General features: G+C 41.9%; 1 protein-coding gene across 6 annotated transcripts in view; it reads right to left on the reverse strand.

Moving 5' to 3' along the window:
• The window catches only part of LOC123771942 (uncharacterized), a 71,287-nt gene that overhangs the window by 24,613 nt on the left and 25,925 nt on the right, over window positions 1-20,749 (reverse strand). For all 6 annotated transcript variants that reach the window (XM_069337713.1, XM_069337716.1, XM_069337712.1 and 3 more), the window contains exon 2: window positions 1,187-1,355. In XM_069337713.1, coding sequence (XP_069193814.1) covers window positions 1,187-1,355 — 169 coding nt within the window. The remainder of the gene's footprint in view (window positions 1-1,186; window positions 1,356-20,749) is intronic.

Raw genomic sequence — 20,749 nt, forward strand, 5'->3', positions numbered from 1 at the left:
CTCACTTTTGTGGATTGCATCTTTATTCAATCCAGCCTACAAAAGTGTTAATACTTTTAGTAATTATTTAGTCAAATGTAAACAAAAATTGACTTTTGTACCCAAAAAAAAAGTTCACAATCTTCCCTATTGGAACACCATAAAAGGCATGTCGAGAAAGTGGATCAGTAACTTAAGGGCACCCTAAACTGCCCTAGGCCTAAATAGGCAATCCGAGGCATAATACATGCCATCTTAGGCTTAATTCAATACACATATGTATCATGTTAGGCCTAATAAACAGCTTAGATTGGGTTGTTGTCTTCTTTCTTATGTCCTTTTCCCCAAAAAATTAATAGTATAGAAAAGAACTGTTTTAGTCGTCTTTTATACTACTATAAAAGTCAATTAAAGAGGACTGTTTTAGTCTTCTTTTATACTACTATAAAAGTCAATTAAAGAGGACTGTTTTAGTCGTCTTTTATACTACTATAAAAGTCAATTAAAGAGGACTGTTTTAGTCGTCTTTTATACTACTATAAAAGTCAATTAAAGAGGACTGTTTTAGTCGTCTTTTATACTACTATAAAAGTCAATTAAAGAGGACTGTTTTAGTCGTCTTTTATACTACTATAAAAGTCAATTAAAGAGGACCGTTTTAGTCGTCTTTTATACTACTATAAAAGTCAATTAAAGAGGACTGTTTTAGTCGTCTTTTATACTACTATAAAAGTCAATTAAAGAGGACCGTTTTAGTCGTCTTTTATACTACTATAAAAGTCAATTAATATCCCATTCTTGTACGTTTGCCCAATAGCTGTTGCTAGTACTAACCTTTTGGGGAACATAGGTTCCTTATGAGACAGTGATGGAGATATGTATCTACAAATACTTTAGTGGTGCTCTAGGGGGAGGTTTAAAGTCTCAGTTGGGTGCCAGTTAGGTACTCCCGAGATGTTTTTTTTTATTGTGAGAATGCAACCGAACCTAACCCAACCCACCCTATAACCTTACCCAACCTAACCTAGTCGAACCTAACCAGAACCCAATGGAACCTAAACTAACCCTAGCCAACCTAACCTAACCTAATCTAACTCAAAATTACATTTGTTAATTTATCATCACAACTTTTGTAGTGAATAGAACCGTGAAGTTCTATTTCTTCCTCAGACCCCTCCTTGAGTATGTGGACCCCCTTTAGACCTACCTTAAGCATCCGGACCTCCCTGAGTGCAATCTTCTTGACAGTATGATCATCTTCACTCTCCAAGAACTTCTTGATAGCGACGGTCTGACCTGACTCCTTGTGTCGGCAGCGGAGTACCAAGCCGTAGGAGCCCTCGCCCACCACACCCAGGCTCTCGTACCGTTCCATCCTGCACCAAGGAGAAAAATTATACCGTCAAGACAACAGTCTCAATGTTACGGTTCATTTCATTCAACGGGGCACTTAGAGGCTCGAACTACTGACCGTGAGTGAGAGATAGAAGTGTTTTCAATGTTACAACTTTGTGAAGGTGTTATAAGCCTTGAAGGCTACATGGCAATGTCTTGACGAATATTCAGAACTTCCTATATATTCTTCAGGATATATGTACGAGAACAGGAAATATATGTACGAGAGCAGGAAACTATAAGGCGAGGATTGCTCAAGGTATGAAATTCCAACCCATTCTCGCACTTGCTTATAGTCAATATCTTGCTTATGAATAAGTGCATATGTGACATGCTAATTGATTGTGAATATTTGAGTTGGCCTTGAAAAGCTGAATAGAAAACCACAACCTAACTTCTCTAATGATTTTATCAAGTTACAAATGATTCAAAGGAACATTGTGAAGGTTAGTTTGGTGTTGGGCTTAAGGTTATCATATGACACAAATGTATGATTGTTGGGGGGGGGGCTATTAAGGGCCGTGACACTAGCTTACTAACTAGCAAATTATACTTTAGTCCTGAACTCAGTCGAGGATTATATTGCTGAAGATTAAGCCACCACAAGAAGTGGCATGGGCACGAATAGCCCCGTAGGTGGTAGATTTTTTGGAGTGAATGTGATCTTTGGTGGTGTAAGATCTTGAAATATCTGCGATTCTCTCCTCAAGGATGATTGATTGATCAAGATTAAGCCACCCAAGAGGTGGCACGGGCATAAATAGCCCGTAATCCTCAAGGACTGATTGATGATTGATGAAGAATAAGCCACCCAAAAGGTGGCACGGGCATGAATAGCCCGTAAGTGGTGGCCCTTTGAAGCCATTACCAGTATCATTAGCTGATACTTAAGATCTGTGGAGGTGCGACTGCACCCACGGAGAGGTCGTGACCTCTCCCTCAAGGACTAAAGTAAACTCAATATATATACGCCGAGGAATAGGTTTACACCTGCAGGCGATGAGTCACAATAACGTGGCTGAAGTATGTTGACCAGACCAAACACTAGAAGTTGAAGGGACGACGACGTTTCGGTCCGTCCTGGACCATTCTCAAGTCGACGTTTACAGAGGTTTACACCTCTCTCTGTGTATCCAACCCCTGTTCCGGAAAGGTGTGTGGCAGAGGGGCCTAACCCCCCCCCCCCCGTACATCAATACCCTGTTGACAGGCAGCCATATCTCACCTTCCCGCGTCACTTGTCTTACTCATAAATAATAACAACTGCAGACATACACCAACTGACTAAATAACATTCCTTCACTACATATTCTGGGTCAGCTCAATGTTTATGACCAGCCAATATCGACGACTGAGTGCCTCAGAGTACAGTGAGTGCCTCAGAGTACAGTGAGTGCCTCTGAGTATACTCAGTGCCATTACTTGAGCTGGCTCAGAGCTGTCACGCGAGCCAGAACAAGGTATTGAACATATACAAGGTGTATATATATATACACATCGGGTCTGTTTCTCAGTGTAGTTTAAGAGTTTCCTATAAACTTAAATGGTTTGGGAATAGAGTCAAATTGTAGGTAGACTAAATGGGTTTAAATGAGCTTGTCAGTATATAGTTCTTAATTTAATCTTGAAAATCCTAAATAGTACTAATTGTCTTCCCAATTTGGTGCCTTCTTAATCTTGAAATCCTAAACTAACCTAACTTATCCTAAGATTGCCAAGCCAGCCTTTCACTACCCGCCTCCCCACACACATTTAGCATGTAACGTATGTGAGACCAGTAATAGAATATGCAGTACCACCATGGAATCATGATGGTACTGCGGTATTCTAATACTGTGTTCATGGTACAACATAGTATTCGAATGTAATACTGACACAGTAGCTGATGGTATTCTTACTCATGTTGATGGCACAACACAGTATTCGAATGTAATACTGACACAGTAGCTGATGGTATTCTTACTCATGTTGATGGTACAACACAGTATTCGGATGTAATACTGACACAGTAGCTGATGGTATTCTTACTCATGTTGGTGGTACAACACGAGTAAGCAGTGAGTCAGGGGATGTGAGTCAGAGGTGAGTCAGATAATAGACCCAAGCCAGGCAGTAGCGTGATTGATGCATTCATTAACAGCAATGAAGTTAAACAGATGATTTAAACAAAAGTGATATGATTCTTATATACACTATTTGATCATTGTCATTAGGCGCCTAACAGCTGAGAGGACGGCGCTTCGGTTTCATAGTCCTGAGGTTCCGGGTTCGATCCCCGATGGAGGCGGAGACAAATGGACAAATCGTTTCTTTCACCCTGATGCCCCCCTGTTCACCTAGCAGTAAATAGGTACCTGGGAGTCAGACAGCTGCTACGGGCTGCTTCCTGGGGGTGTGTAACAAAAAGGAAGCCTGGTCGAGGACCGGGCCGCGGGGACGCTAAGCCCCGAAATCCTCTCAAGATAACCTCGAGATAGTTGTTAAACCTCATCCACCATCTAAGTAACACTTAATTAATTACCACTTAGTGGACCAGTCAGGGACTTAAGACCCGTAAAGGAAGATCCCTCCAAATTAAAAAATTGGAGGGATCTTAGCTATAAAAATATCGAGTTTTTATCTTTCAAAACATTACTTTTTGTACAACAAAATTCATGCGTGCAGAGGAATGTCAAACTATTATCTTACATCACGTTGTATATATCCTTTTACACTCAAATGGCCTGTAAATTATAAATGGCAAGAGCTGTAAATTCAATTTCAGCATTAATATTGCCTCCCGCCATTCCCAGCGCGGCCACGAGGCTTTTGTTTACAAAACAAATGGTTTCTGGTTTCATCGATCAGTGCCTCACCGGCTCTCTCACTGTCACCGGCCCCTCCATCATCTACTGCGTCGCATTTCTTTTGTTTATCATTCCCAGGACGACCATACGCATTGACTCAACAGTTTATCATTCCCAGGACGACCATACGCATTGACTCAACAGTTTATCATTCCCAGGACGACCGTACGTGTTTAATAAACAGGTTATCATTCCCAGGACGACCATACGTGTTAAATAAACACTTTATCATTCCCAGGACGACCATACGCATTGACTAAACCGTTTATCATTCCCAGGACGACCATACGTGTTGACTAAACAGTTTACCATTCCCAGGACGACCATACGCATTGACTAAACCGTTTATCATTCCCAGGACGACCATACGTGTTGACTAAACTGTTTACCATTCCCATGACGACCATACGTGTTTCTCTCACCTCAAGCGTTGCATTTTTTACGCAGTGACATATGGAGAGATTTGAACTGCAGGAAGAATTGTCCATTTTCTCAATAAACAAGGCTAAGGGTCTGGTGTATTATCGTAATGATACAATATTTTTCCTGATATTTAAGCTGGTTGAGGATAGGGGGTGGTGAGGGGGGTGGTTAGGGGGGGGGTGAGGGGTGATTAGGGGGTGAGGTGGTGGTGAGGGGGAGGGGGAGAGGGGGGGAAGGGTTATTGGCTATTCCTTGCTTTGAGTTGAATATTTCTGTGGCCTTGATAGTGTGTGTGTGTGTGTATTTACCTAGTTGTGCTTGCAGGGGTTGAACTCTGGCTCTTTGGTCCCGCCAATCAACTGGAATACAGATTCCTGAGCCTACTGGATTCTTATCATATCTACACTTGAAACTGTGTATGGAGTCAGCCTCCACCACATCACTTCCTAGTGCATTCCATTTACTAACTACTTTGACACTGAAAAAGTTCTTTCTAATGTCTCTGTGGCTCATTTGGGCACTCAGCTTCCACCTGTGTCCCCTTGTGCGTGTACCACCCGGGTTAAATAATCCATCCTTGTCTACCTTGTCAATTCCCCTGAGAATTTTGTATGTGGTGATCATGTCTCCCCTAGCTCTTCTGTCTTCCAGCGACGTGAGGTGCAGTTCACGTAGTCTGGCTTCATAACTCATGCCTCTTAGTTCTGGGACTAACCTAGTGGCATACCTCTGAACTTTTTTCAGCTTCGTCTTGTGCTTGACTGTGTGTGTGTGTGTACTCACCTAATTGTAGTCACCTAATTGTGCTTGCGGGGGTTGAGCTCTGGCTCTTTGGTCCCGCCTCTCAACCGTCAATCAACTGGTGTACAGATTCCCGAGCCTATTGGGCTCTATCATATCTACATTTGAAACTGTGTATGGAGTCAGCCTCCACCACATCACTTCCTAATGCATTCCATTTACTAACTACTCTGACACTGAAAAGTTCTTTCTAACGTCTCTGTGGCTCATTTGGGTACTCAGCTTCCACCTGTGTCCCCTTGTTCGCGTCCCACCAGTGTTGAATAGTTCATCCTTGTTTACCCGGTCGATTCCCCTGAGGATTTTGTAGGTTGTGATCATGTCCCCCCCTTACTCTTCTGTCTTCCAGTGTCTTAAGGTGCATTTCCCGCAGCCTTTCCTCATAACTCATGCCTCTTAGTTCTGGGACTAGTCTAGTAGCATACCTTTGGACTTTTTCCAGCTTCGTCTTGTGCTTGACAAGGTACGGGCTCCATGCTGGGGCCGCATACTCCAGGATTGGTCTTACATATGTGGTGTACAAGATTCTGAATGATTCCTTACACAGGTTCCTGAACGCCGTGAGTGTGTGTGTGTGTGTGTGTGTGTGTGTGTGTGTGTGTGTGTGTGTGTGTGTGTGTGTGTGTGTGTGTGTGTGTGCGCCCGCGCGTGTGTGTGTGTGTGTGTGTGTGTGTGTGTGTGTGTGTGTGTGTGTGTGTGTGTGTGTGTGTGTGTGTGTGTGTGTGTGTGTGTTCGCGTGTGTGTTCGCGTGTGTGTTCGCGTGTGTGTTCGCGTGTGTGTTCGCGTGTGTGTGTGTGTGTGTGTGTGTGTGTGTGTGTGTGTGTGTGTGTGTGTGTGTGTGTGTGTGTGTGTGTGTGTGTGTGTGTGTGTGTGTGCGTGTGCGTGTGTGGGTGACGGGCGTATAAATTAACGGGTGCATAAAAACAGATGTCTGAAAGAATGTAGAAATATCCTATACCTCTTTGTGTCTGCGGGGGATCGAGCTCCAGCTCTCGGACTCCGTCACTCAACAATCCCGCCCCGTTCTCTTGACCCGACACTCCATAAAACAGGCAAGAATTACAACATATTTGACCCCCGTTGAAGTTTGTTCAAGATACGTAGTAATGAGCAGCCTTTTGCATTCTAATCACCTTTCAGACATCTATAAACATTGACAACGAAGTTCAGCCTTGGAACTGACTCTTGCGGATCTCCGCTTGTTACTTAAATGTAAATTCTAAATTCTTAGAATTTACTTAGAATCAGCTAAGGATTAGCACTGACTTTTTGGGGGGGGAATTTTGCTTCTTGTTCTTCTCCGTTTTCTATTTGTCCTCCATCATTCTGTTTCCAGTCTGTTTGGTAGAGGGGCCTGACGGTTGAGTGGACAGCGCTCGGGATTCATAGTCCTAAGGTTCTGGGTTCGATCTCCGGTGGAAGCGGAAACAAATGGGCAGAGTTTTTCTCATCCTGATGCTCCTGTTCACCTAGCAGTAAATAGATACCTGGGAGTTAGACAGCTGCTACAGGCTGCTTCCTGGGGAGGGGGGGTGTAACAAAAAATGAAGGCCTGGTCGAGGACCGGGCCGCGGGGACGCTAAGCCCCGAAATCATCTCAAGAAGATAGTCGCATCTTGCTGGTAGATGCACCGTGCATTACGACGACTGTGCATTCCGACTGTGTACTGTGTCTAGAGCTCAATGATCCTGATGTATGAGCGTGAAACTGTGTAACATGTGCACTTGAAGTGATACATGTACACATGTGACATGTACACATGTGTACATGTACACATGTGACATGTACACATGAAGTGATACATGTACACTACATTAATCTCTGAATGAGCGCCTTGATGCTCAAGATTCATGTATAAACAGTTAGAATACAATTATCCAAAAATATGTATTTAAAACAAAAAAGTATATATTCTGGGAAAGGGTATTATGGAAAAAAAAGTACTCTGGGAAACACCTTTCTGGAAAAAAGTATTTTATTAAAAAGTAGTCTAGAAAAATGTATTTTGGAAACAGTAACCTGTAAAATGTATTCTGGAAAAAATTGTCTGGGAAAGAAGTGTTCTGGAAAAATATATTCTGGAAAAAGAAGTATCCCGGAAACAATAGTCTGGAAGAGAAGTATTCTGGAAAAGGTATTCTGGAAAAGGGACATAATTGGAATCCAAACAGCTTACAGTCAACTAATTAAATACTCTTCATCAGTACGCGACACCTATATCATCTACTCCACACAGATTAAGCAAACACAAATTCCGTTTTGATAACCAGATAAAAAGATTATCGTAAATAAAGTCAACTCCTATATATATTTAGCTAATTGCATTTCCTGGTAATTAAACTCACTATTTAGGGGTCATAATTTGCAGAGTGCTCGTGTACTGAACGTGTTTGGCTCGGACTGTGTAATCATCATATGGCGTTATTCAGTTATCCGGCAATATAGGGTCATTTATACGGCCATGTGTCTCGCTTATCCGGCCGTTAGAAAGTAGATTCAAGGCGGGGGATTATCGCTACGTCACGTGACATGGTTTCATCTTGATGTCATCATCCGGTGTCAGAGAGAGAGAGAGAGAGAGAGAGAGAGAGAGAGAGAGAGAGAGACTAATCAGCACATTAAAGTCCCTCAAAACCGCAGAGATGTCAGCTGACTTCCTGTTGAGAACCATGCCAATATTCTCAAGGTTCCCCACCTGTCCCAACCTCGTGGACAACCAAAAAAATTGGCAGTCACAACACAAGACGCTCAGCAACCAGCAGCCTCATGCTGGACATATTGACATGTAGGAATTAGAAAAACCTTCCTCGTATATATACGAGGCAGCTCCTATTGATCCATACGAGGCAGCTCCTATTGGCCCATACGAGGCAGCTCCTATTGGTCCATACGAGGCAGCTCCTATTGGTCCATACGAGGCAGCTCCTATTGGCCCATACGAGGCAGCTCCTATTGGTCCATACGAGGCAGCTCCTATTGGCCCATACGAGGCAGCTCCTATTGGTCCATACGAGGCAGCTCCTATTGGTCCATACGAGGCAGCTCCTATTGGTCCATACGAGGCAGCTCCTATTGGTCCATACGAGGCAGCTCCTATTGGTCCATACGAGGCAGCTCCTATTGGTCCATACGAGGCAGCTCCTATTGGTCCATACGAGGCAGCTCCTATTGAAATCCCACTCCAAACTCATCCACGTGTATGTGTAACCTACGCTTGAAACACACACACACACACTATTGACCCCACGACAAAATAATGAATACATATGATGAACTCTGATGAGTAATGCAAGGATCAAGATTACACGGATGATGCAGTGTATGCGGGGGAGGGGGGGTAGGGGGGGTATGGGGGCCGGGTAGTATTGATCTGGTCGACCGGATTCAATGATTCTCTCTCTCCGACTGGCTGCCGGCTTCTGGTTCGGTACGCCACCTCTGTCCTCATATGTGCAGCGCCGTGACTCACAACTCTTGCAGCGTGGGTCATTGATAGCGCCTCTTGTAACGTGGGTCATTGATAGCGCCTCTTGTAACGTGGGTCATTGATCGCGCCTCTTGTAACGTGGGTCATTGATAACGCCTCTTGTAACGTGGGTCATTGATAACGCCTCTTGTAACGTGGGTCATTGATAGCGCCTCTTGTAACGTGGGTCATTGATAACGCCTCTTGTAACGTGGGTCATTGATAGCGCCTCTTGTAACGTGGGTCATTGATAACGCCTCTTGTAACGTGGGTCATTGATAACGCCTCTTGTAACGTGGGTCATTGATAGCGCCTATTGTAACGTGGGTCATTGATAACGCCTCTTGTAACGTGGGTCATTGATAGCGCCTCTTGTAACATGGGTCATTGATAAAAGCTCTCTTCCTCCCACCCTCCCCCATCAAAAGTGGGAGTTGATTGAGTCCCTTGCAACGTGGGTATTGATACAGGGGGGTGACCCCCTTAGGGTTGACAATTTATATATAAGGTGGGTGAGGGTTCACTACATGCCAGCTACCTATACGCAGGGGGGTGAAGGATGAAGTTTCAGGTGGGCAGCGGTTTGTTGCCTCTGAAATCTTCTCTATTGGAACCGTCTGCCTGGTGCAGCGGTTGAGCAGACCACACACTAGAAGGTGAAGGGACGACGACGTTTCGGTCCGTCCTGGACTATTCTCAAATCGATTGTTTCCATACAGTCGACTTGAGAATTGTCCAGGACGGACCGAAACGTCATCGTCCCTTCACCTTCTAGTGTGTGGTCTGGTCAACATACTTTAGCCACGTTATTATGACTCATCGCCTGCAGCGATAGAGCTTTGTCCTCACTCTCCTGGGATCGAGAGTTCGAGTCTCCTAGTGCCCAAGTGAATGAAGTGTTTATTTCCACCATAGTGTGGTTGACAATTTATATATTAAATATTATATATATATATATATATATATATATATATATATATATATATATATATATATATATATATATATATGAAATTGGTGTTATAATTTCTATCTTCGACTGGACTGCTCAATTTATGAATATGAACGAAGGAATCTTGAAAAGAACTAAGGAGATTACGGATCTGTGGGGGATCAAAAATTTACGATAGTATAACCTCCCAGGACCATTTTCTTTTGACCAATCATCGTTTTCCTTTCATCAATCATCTTCTTTTCCATAGATGGGCTGGCCTAATGGCGCTCCTGAAATAGAGTTGACCTAATATGAAATTATCTGATTATCAGAACACGTCAGACAACTGGGACTATAAATGCAGCCCGTCCTGCTAAGATCTCCCAACGTCAGGAAACTGACGTACTAAAGTGCCCTTATCCTAACCTACCAGAGGACCCAAAACAGAAAACGGGACAGAATGTCTATTTTGCCAGCCGCTTCCATTTTCTAGTATGACAGTTTTTGGGGCTTTAGGTAGAGAATACGTCAAAATACGACGTTCTATTAGGAGGACGGGTTCATATTTGTGTATATCCACCTTCTGAGGATCTCGGACTCCTTGGTCCAAGGGGAGAGAATGCCAGGAGATTTCGCAAGGATATGGGTTCTAGGCTCAGCAAAACAACTCGAGACTATAGAGCAGCGAGCTACCTTTTCCAGCGCCTCAGCGTGGCGATCCAGAGGGGGAAATGCTCACTGCATCCTCGATTCCTGTAGAGGATGTTTGAGGAACTCTACAGCCTCTAAGAAACCCGTCTTCACTACACACGACCATCCTTACTGTAACCATCGTTACTACACAGTCGTCAACACTGAATAACAAGCTTCACTGTACATCTCCAGCCATCATTATCACTATCTTCACTATATAATATATATGTGTATATTACGAAAATAAACACGTGATTAAAAATGTGACAGTGTCAGACCACGGAGGAAAACTGAAACAGGAATTTCCTTAAGTACTTTCGTATATTAATACATCTTCAGAAGGAGTACAATGAAGATGTATTAATATGCGAAAGTACTTAAGGAAATTCCTGTCTAAATTTTCCTCCGTGGTCTGACACTATAATATATTATATTATATTATATTATATATATATATATATATATATATATATATATATATATATAATATATATAATATATATATATTATATATATATATTATATAATATAATATATAATATAATATATATTATATATTATATTATATATTATATATATATATATATATATATATATATATATATATATATATATATATATATATATATATATATATATATATTGAAGGTGAAAACATGGGGGGATACATAAGGGATAAACATAGGGGCTGCAGAAGGCTTATTGGCCCATACGAGCATCGATATGTTCTTGTCTTGTCCTTAACATGTTCTTGTCTAAGGACAAGACAAGAACATATCGATGCCAACACAGAAGACAATGTCCAACATAACAGGCCAATTACACTGGATTAATCTTTGTGTTTAGATAGGAGATGCCTCGTATGGGCCAATAAGCCTTCTGCAGCCCCTATGTTTATCCCTTATGTATCCCCCCATGTTTTCACCTTCATTATATATATATATATATATATATATATATATATATATATATATATATATATATATATATATATGTCGTACCTAGTAGCCAGAATGCACTTCTCGGCCTACTATGCAAGGCCCGATTTGCCTAATAAGCCAAGTTTTCCTGAATTAATATATTATCTCTAATTTTTTTCTTATTAAATGATAAATCTACCCATATCTTTATGTATGAGGTCAATTTTTTTTTATTGGAGTTAAAATTAACGTAGATATATGACCGAACCTAACCAACCCTACCTAACCTAACCTAACCTATCTTTATAGGTTAGGTTAAGTTAGGTAGCCGGAAAAGTTAGGTTAGGTTAGGTTAGGTAGGTTAGGTAGTCGAAAAACAATTAATTCATGAAAACTTGGCTTATTAGGCAAATTGGGCCTTGCATAGTAGGCTGAGAAGTGCGTTCTGGCTACTAGGTACGACATATATATATATATATATATATATATATATATATATATATATATATATATATATATATAAAGACTGGCTCCTGGCGACGTAGGTCATGGGAGAGGGTCAACAGCAGTGCGGTAACTTGGCGTGTTGACCTCCCATGCAATATTGACCTCTTGTCCCACGGTGTGATCTGTTGTCCCACGGTGTGATCTGTTGTCCCCACGGAGTGATCTGTTGTCCCACGCTGTGATCTGTTGTCCCACGGTGTGATCTGTTGTCCCACGGTGTGATCTGTTGTCCCACGGTGTGATCTGTTGTCCCACGCTGTGATCTGTTGACCCACGCCATGTTCTGTTGTCCCATTCCATGTTCTGTTGTCCCAAGCCATGTTCTGTTGTCCCACGTCATGTTCTGTTGTCCCACGTTGTGTTCTGTTGTCCCACGCCATGTTCTGTTGTCCCACGGTGTGATCTGTTGTCCCACGCCATGTTCTGTTGTCCCACGGTGTGATCTGTTGTCCCACGCCATGTTCTGTTGTCCCATTCCATGTTCTGTTGTCCCACGTTGTGTTCTGTTGTCCCACGCCATGTTCTGTTGTCCCACGCCATGTTCTGTTGTCCCACGCCATGTTCTGTTGTCCCACGCCATGTTCTGTTGTCCCACGCCATGTTCTGTTGTCCCATGCCGTGTTTTGTTGTCCCACGCCATGTTCTGTTGTCCCACGTCATGTTCTGTTGTCCCAAGCCATGATCTGTTGTCCCACGGCATGTTCTGTTGTCCCACGTCATGTTCTGTTGTCCCACGTCATGTTCTGTTGTCCCACGCCATGTTCTGTTGTCCCACGCCATGTTCTGTTGTCCCACGCCATGTTCTGTTGTCCCACGGTGTGATCTGTTGTCCCACGCAATGTCTTGACGTTTCATGTTTGACTCCTGTTGTAAGGCGCCAGGTTCTGTTGTCCCACGGTGTGATCTGTTGTCCCATGCCGTGTTCTGTTGTCCCACGCCATGTTCTGTTGTCCCACGTCATGTTCTGTTGTCCCACGCCATGTTCTGTTGTCCCACGTCATGTTCTGTTGTCCCACGCCATGTTCTGTTGTCCCACGTCATGTTCTGTTGTCCCACGCCATGTTCTGTTGTCCCACGGTGTGATCTGTTGTCCCACGCCATGTTATGTTGTCCCACGCAATGTCTTGACGTTTCATGTTTGACTCCTGTTGTAAGGCGCCAGGTTCTGTTGTCCCACGGTGTGATCTGTTGTCCCATGCCGTGTTCTGTTGTCCCACGCCATGTTCTGTTGTCCCACGTCATGTTCTGTTGTCCCACGCAATGTTCTGTTGTCCCACGTCATGTTCTGTTGTCCCACGCCATGTTCTGTTGTCCCACGGTGTGATCTGTTGTCCCACGCCATGTTCTGTTGTCCCACGCAATGTCTTGACGTTTCATGTTTGACTCCTGTTGTAAGGCGCCAGGTTCTTCTGTTGTCCAGCGTGAGACTGTTCTGTGGCCCAACGGTAAGCTCTCCTGTTGTCCAGCGCCAAGCTCTTGCGCTCTACCCTCCAGCTCATCCATCCATTCATCCATTCATTTATCCATACATCCATTCATTTATCCAGCCCTTGTTCAATAATCCTGTACTTCTTTGTTAAAGCCCTGTGTTTGCTTCGGCGTGTTTGGGAAACCCGTGTGTGTGTGTGTGTTTATTAGTTGTGTTTACTAGTTGTGTTTTTGCGGGGGTTGAGCTTTGCTCTTTCGGCCCGCCTCTCAACTGTCAATCAACTGTTTACTAACTACTTTTTTTTTTTTTTTTTTTACACACCACACACACACACACACACACACCCCAGGAAGCAGCCCGTGACAGCTGACTAACTCCCAGGTACCTATTTACTGCTAGGTAACAGGGGCACTTAGGGTGAAAGAAACTTTGCCCATTTGTTTCTGCCTCGTGCGGGAATCGAACCCGCGCCACAGAATTACGAGTCCTGCGCGCTATCCACCAGGCTACGAGGCCCCTCAATGTGTGTGTGTGTGTGTGTACTCACCTAGTTGTGCTTGCGGGGGTTGAGCTCTGGCTCTTTGGTCCCGCCTCTCAACTGTCAATCAACAGGTGTACAGGTTCCTGAGCCTATTCGGCTCTATCATATCTACACTTGAAACTGTGTATGGAGTCAGCCTCCACCACATCACTGCCTAATGCATTCCATTTGTCAACCACTCTGACACTAAAAAAGTTCTTTCTAATATCTCTGTGGCTCATTTGGGCACTCAGTTTCCACCTGTGTCCCCTTGTGCGTGTTCCCCCTTGTGTTAAACAGCCTGTCTTTATCAACCCTGTCGATTCCCTTGAGGATCTTGAATGTGGTGATCATGTCTCCCCTAACTCTTCTGTCTTCCAACGAAGTGAGGTTTAATTCCCGTAAATTCCGTGTGTGTGTGTGTGCGTGTGTGTGTGTGTGTGTGTGTGTGTGTGTCTTTTCGTGCTTGCTAAACTGCCAATTCGACTCCCTGTAATTAGCGCAGGTATAGATTATGAATAACTACGGGCTAGACTGTTATTTACCCACAGGGGAATGGTTGGACGTGTGTATACATACGTATTCTGTATACAGTTGTGTATATTGGCATGAGGTAATTAAATGTATTACATGCAATGTATTAAATGAATTCATTCATTTTGTGTGTGTTTGGAAGCATGTGTATGGGTTGGGGGGTTTGTATATGTGGTTATATTTCTGCGTATATGTGTACATCTGTATATATATATATTCGGTGTATGAATACTAGTTGTATGTTTGCGTGCGCTTAATGTATTTGCACTCAGCTTGATATTTCTTTCCTGTGTTTATTTTCTTCATTTCTTTCTGTGTTTATTTTCATTTATTTTTATGATAATTTGTGGCTGGCGGGATGTTAAGTCTTGTAAATTATGGAATCAAAGTGGCTTAGCCTTTTTTACATGTGATGGTGTTCATGTGTGTGTATATATTTACTATTAGTGTCTGCAGAATTGAGCAATTAGCTCTTGAACGCCGCCTTTCTAACTCAAACTATTTTTCCTCCGCGCACCCCCCTCCTCACCAGGAAGCAGCCCGTAGCAGCTGTCTAATAACTCCCAGGTACCTATTTACTTCTAGGTGAACAGGCGCATCAGGGTGAGAGAAACTCTGCTCTATTTGTTTCTGCCTCTGCCGGGGGATCGAACCCGGAAAAATGGGATGCTTAACCTAGGGGCCTCGTAGTCTGGTGGATAGCGCGCAGGACTCGTAATTCTGTGGCGCGGGTTCGATTCCCGCACGAGGCAGAAACAAATGGGCAAAGTTTCTTTCACCCTGAATGCCCCTGTTACCTAGCAGTAAATAGGTACCTGGGAGTTAGTCAGCTGTCACGGGCTGCTTCCTGGGGTTGGAGGCCTGGTCGAGGACCGGGCCGAGGGGACACTAAAGCCCCGAAATCATCTCAAGATCTCAAGATAACCAATCTAACGTCAGCATCTTGTGTAGTGCCAGGGTGAATCTCACTCCACAATGTAAATACATTTACATATTTATATAATAATAAATCACTAAAATATCGACAAATATTATTCCAGTAAATAATAAGCAAAGAAAATTATAATTTGGATATAATCATGTCATTAGGCTATCATCGTTGTATACTCGGTGTATGAGCCATACACTAATGTGTATTGATGACATATATTAATATTAAATAAACACAATCGTCAATAACTCAGTGTCATCACAAGGTCTGCCTATAATTACTTAATTACGAACAAATATAATCTGACCACGAAATTATTGATAATGTAAATAAATACTTCTTTAGAAGATAATTGCTTCAATTTCACTTGTCTGTCTCTTACGAACCCTATATTATATATATATATATATATATATATATATATATATATATATATATATATATATATATATATATATATATATATATATATATATATACACATATATATTATACAGGAAAGACTGCTACCAAAATATACTAATATACATATATATATATATTATATATATTATATATGACCGAAAAAGTAAGATTAATAATTCTAACACGAATTTTCTCAATATTTCTTATGTTTCTTTTCACTGTCGATGGTAATTGAAAAATCAATTCTCCAAAATTCATTTTTATTTCTAGTCTGATGCAACACTTGAATGCATTTCGTAATAACTTATTACATTTTCAAAAACTTTAGTTTACACACAAATATATATATATATATATATATATATATATATATTTGCTGTCGTAAATGCAGCCTTCATTATGTGGTTGAGTACATAATAACGCACTGCACTATATGTAGAAGAACATCTCTTCTACATATGTAAGCGAGACGGAAATGTATAAAGCACTGATTAACATCATGCAAATGAATAGCCACCTTCGTGTTAAGAGAAAAAAACCTCTCCCTCTCAGTTCGTGAGCCCCTGCATGCTTCTCACCCCTTCCCTCTCCTAGCATCATGCATGCAACCTTCCACAACAGCCGCAGCATGCTAATAAAAAGATTCATTAGCCAAGATTACGTCTGGTGAAGCTAGCGTGTGAATGGAGAGTTTCGTCCTCCCCTTTTGTATGTCTCTGGACAATAGTTGCAGTGGTCCATCCTGAAACATTCAGACAACGTTCATCTCTCTTGTCTCTGAACAATAGTTGCTGAGGTACATCTTGAAACATTCAGACAACGTTCATCTCTGTTGTCTCTGGACAATAGTTGCTGAGGTCCATTCTGAAACATTCAGACAACGTTCATCTCTGTTGTCTCTGAACAATAGTTGCTGAGGTACATCTTGAAACATTCAGACAACGTTCATCTCTTGTCTCTGGACAATAGTTGCTGAGGTCCATCTTGAAACATTCAGACAACGTTCATCTCTGTTGTCTCTGGACAATAGTTGCTGAGGTCCATCTTGAAACATTCAGACAACATTCATCTCTGGACATTGTTGTCTCTGGACAATAGTTGCTGAGGTCCATCTTGAAACATTTAGGCAACATTCATCTCTGTTGATGTCGTCCACACCCCCCCCCCCTTCCCCCTCTGTATGTCTCTGGGCAATAGTTGCTGAGGTCCGTCTTGAAACCTCCAGACAACATTCGTCTATGCTGGTGTTTGCACAATGTGTGTGGGGCCTGCGGGCCGCTCCAAGCTACAGCCTATTAGATCACGTAGTAGCAGGACTAGGCTAGTCCCAGGAGAGGCTTGCAGGGGTAGAACTACGTACTCTCGCAACATGCTCCAGAAAATACAAATTGCAAAGTACTATGAAAAGTAACGGCTCACAAATATCTACGTTTTCTATGAATAGGTTAGGTTAGGTTAGGGGAGGTGGTTGGGTTCATGTATATTTGATCAGGTTAGCACCTTCTATTTTGTACGTTGGTGGAAATCAAGGGAACGGGTCGGTCGGAAATCAAGGGAAAGGGAGCCAGTCGGCCGAGCGGACAGCATGCTGGGCTTGTGATCCTGTGGTCCTGGGTTCGATCCCAGGCGACGGCAAGAAACAATGGGCAGTTTCTTTCACCCTATGCCCCTGTTACCTAGCAGTAAAATAGGTACCCGGGTGTTAGTCAGCTGTCACGGGCTGCTTCCTGGGGGTGGAGGCCTGGTCGAGGACCGGGCCGCGGGGACACTAAAAAGCCCCGAAATCATCTCAAGATAACGGGTTGGTTGAGTGCGTAACTATACATGGAGCATCATATGCGTATGCTGTATACATTAACCTGAATTTACCTGAGGGTCAATAACACCCTAGTGACCTCGATGAGGACAGGAAGCCGGCGGCTTGTCAAAGGTTCCCCCATTTGCCCTGAGGTCATAACACACAAACTGTCGGGAAACCGACACACACACACAACCACACACACAAATAACACAGTCTCCCCTAGTCTATACTCCCTTCAGGATGGAAAATGGGAGACTCCGTGACGTCATCAAAGTCATCGTATATTTACATTATGAAACATTGTTAATAGATTAGTTTAGTCTCTAAAGTTAACAAAAAAGTAATCACTAAGATTGAATATAATTATTTACAACAAATAGTAGCTAGGTTCCCTTGTTAATGTAAAATTACTTTGAGTGAGGAACCAGAGCATAAGAGCGTCGCCCGGAGAGGAAGGCGTCTATACATACTTATCAACAAAACATGGGATGAGCATACCACGCTGTCTTAACTGGTGTAACAGCTAGACACCCCATTTACGTGTCAACACCAGCCACACAGCCTAACAACATCTCAACAACATCTGTATCCGTCTACCAAGTATTGTTTATTATTCAAGTGCACTGTTTAATATAAATATGTAGATGGTTATGTCGTAGGACATCCCCAAAAACACCGTACGTGTACCCCATTACAGCCCCCACAGTTCATGTCATACCTGTAATTGATATGTTTAGGGAACTTTGATTGATTCCTTGCATCCCATACAGGTAAATTGTGAGAGGAGCTTCAAGAATCTGTGCAGACAGTTGGTTCATATACATAATTAACTACTTGTTTGCCAAGCCTTGTCCTTCCCTCCAGCCGCCATTACGTGGCACATAGAGGCAGGGCCACACCCATCTTGAGGCTACACCTACACGCCTTACTAGGCCCATTCTACTGGCACAGCTAAGACATTATAGCAGTAGCAGTAGTTATAATTAATTACTTATAATGAAATAACTGAAATAATAGTTTTAAAGGTAAACAATTGGTAGTTTAAGAAGGGACCAATAAGCAATATAAGTGGTTTAAGCTACCAATTGTCCCTCCCAATAGTGTGTAAGAAGATTTCAGGCAGTTTACCAGTACATACAGTCCACTTAATTAATACTTACTTACTAAGAAAATAAATAAGACATAACTTTATTTTATTAAATCAATTTGAAAAGAGAGATTAGCTGCCTGGAATTTTTCCCCACACAAACGGTTGACAATACAGAGTTGAACAAAAATATTTGCAGCAGGGCAGTAGGATCGAACCCACGTGCTAGGTCAATTTCTCTTCAGGCTGTGTTTATTTTAGCACATCCTGGTCCTTGTGGATAACCTGGAGTGTGTCTGGGATAACGAGTTCGAGTCTATTGCACTTCTCCAAAGATTTTCCAAGTTATATTTTCCTTCTTTGATTTCATTTTGTAAATCATAGTTACATGAATAACGTTCAATTACTGTTAAAATGTTAAAAAATTATAAATAGATAAATGAATAATCATGTATAAACAATATATTTACAATAAATTGGAGCATATTTATAATTATTTTCTTCAATTTGCATAATTTCTTACCAGCATTAAAATATAAAATAAACATAAATATAAAATACCCAAATGTTGCATAAATACACCAGGAGAAATGTAATGAGAGAGAGCAGTGGACGTGCGCCTGTCGCCATGAACATAATACCAACACGCACAGCATGCTTGACTGTAATTGGTGTATCTAGTTACGTTAAAGCGGGAGGAGGAGGCGGGGAGGTAAATCCAAGGTGTGTAGACGGAGGTCATGGCACTGAACGCTGTTACAGTGCTGGATGAGGAACGATAGGCAATATGTCACATGCAAGAGTCAAGCATCTTGCATGACAATATGTGGATCATGTGATCAAACATGCGTGGCCTAATATATATATATATATATATATATATATATATATTCGTTTATTTAAAATCGCTAATCACCGAAAGTTCTTCACCGATTGCTTTGAAATTTTGACACAACGTTCCATTTGCATATGAGCGTGTTTTTATATACATACATTATATATATATATATATATATATATATATATATATATATATATATATATATATATATATATATATAGATGTCACGTCTGTGACAAGCAAAAACATGCTTTTTTTTTTAAACAGCGCCATCTGTTGCTCGTAAAAGCAACACACTGTAATTTCCGTAAGTTCTTCACCGATTGCTTTGAAATTGTGACACAACGTTCCATTCGAATACGCACGTGTTTTTATGTACTACTATATAGATGCCACATCGGTGACGGGTAAAAACATGCTATTTTGCAAAAACAGTGCCATCTGTTGCACGTAAAAGCAACACACGCTATACTAAATATGCTACGATTCCATTTCAATGTTTCCGATTGCATTGATAAATTGAATTTTCATAGATTTTGATTTTTTTAATTTTGATTTAATTGTTTTCTATGACATTGCGTTGGAATTGAGTTGTGTTGTTTACCATACCGTTCATTTTGTGAGTATAGTTTACTGTTTTATTTTTTCATTGCTTTTCATTTCGTTTTCTAACTGTTCTTATTTTTCAGTGATGAGAACGTCAGATCATTTGGGAACCCACCGGACGAGGAAGTGGGTAGATGGTGGGGAGGACGAGGGGACGGGGGAGAGGGGAAGGGTGGGGAGGACGGGGGAGAGGGGAAGGGTGGGAAGGACGGGGGGGGGGGGCAGGGGAGGGTTGCTGAGCCACAGCAACACATAGCCGGGTACAGCTATTATAAATATTATATATATATATATATATATATATATATATATATATATATATATATATATATATATATATATATATATATATATATCCAATTTTCTTTTAATCTTAAGGTCAAAGGTGAAGCATTTCGCGGTATACTAATCTCCACACACCGGCATTAATTATCCTCCAATTAAATAGGCCTCTAATTGGTTCCTTCTTCAGGAGGCTAATTACGTCTTATTAACAGCTCATGAGTTTCAAATCGTTGTGGCGGTGATGCAGAATGTTCCCTGAAACTTGAACTTATGGAAAAAATTGACACCAATTTGGATAACAAATTCATTTCAAATAACTGCTTGAACGGTTAGAGCCGTTAGGTG

Source organism: Procambarus clarkii, chromosome 38 (genome assembly GCF_040958095.1).
Source record: "Procambarus clarkii isolate CNS0578487 chromosome 38, FALCON_Pclarkii_2.0, whole genome shotgun sequence".
Lineage (NCBI taxonomy): Eukaryota > Metazoa > Arthropoda > Malacostraca > Decapoda > Cambaridae > Procambarus > Procambarus clarkii.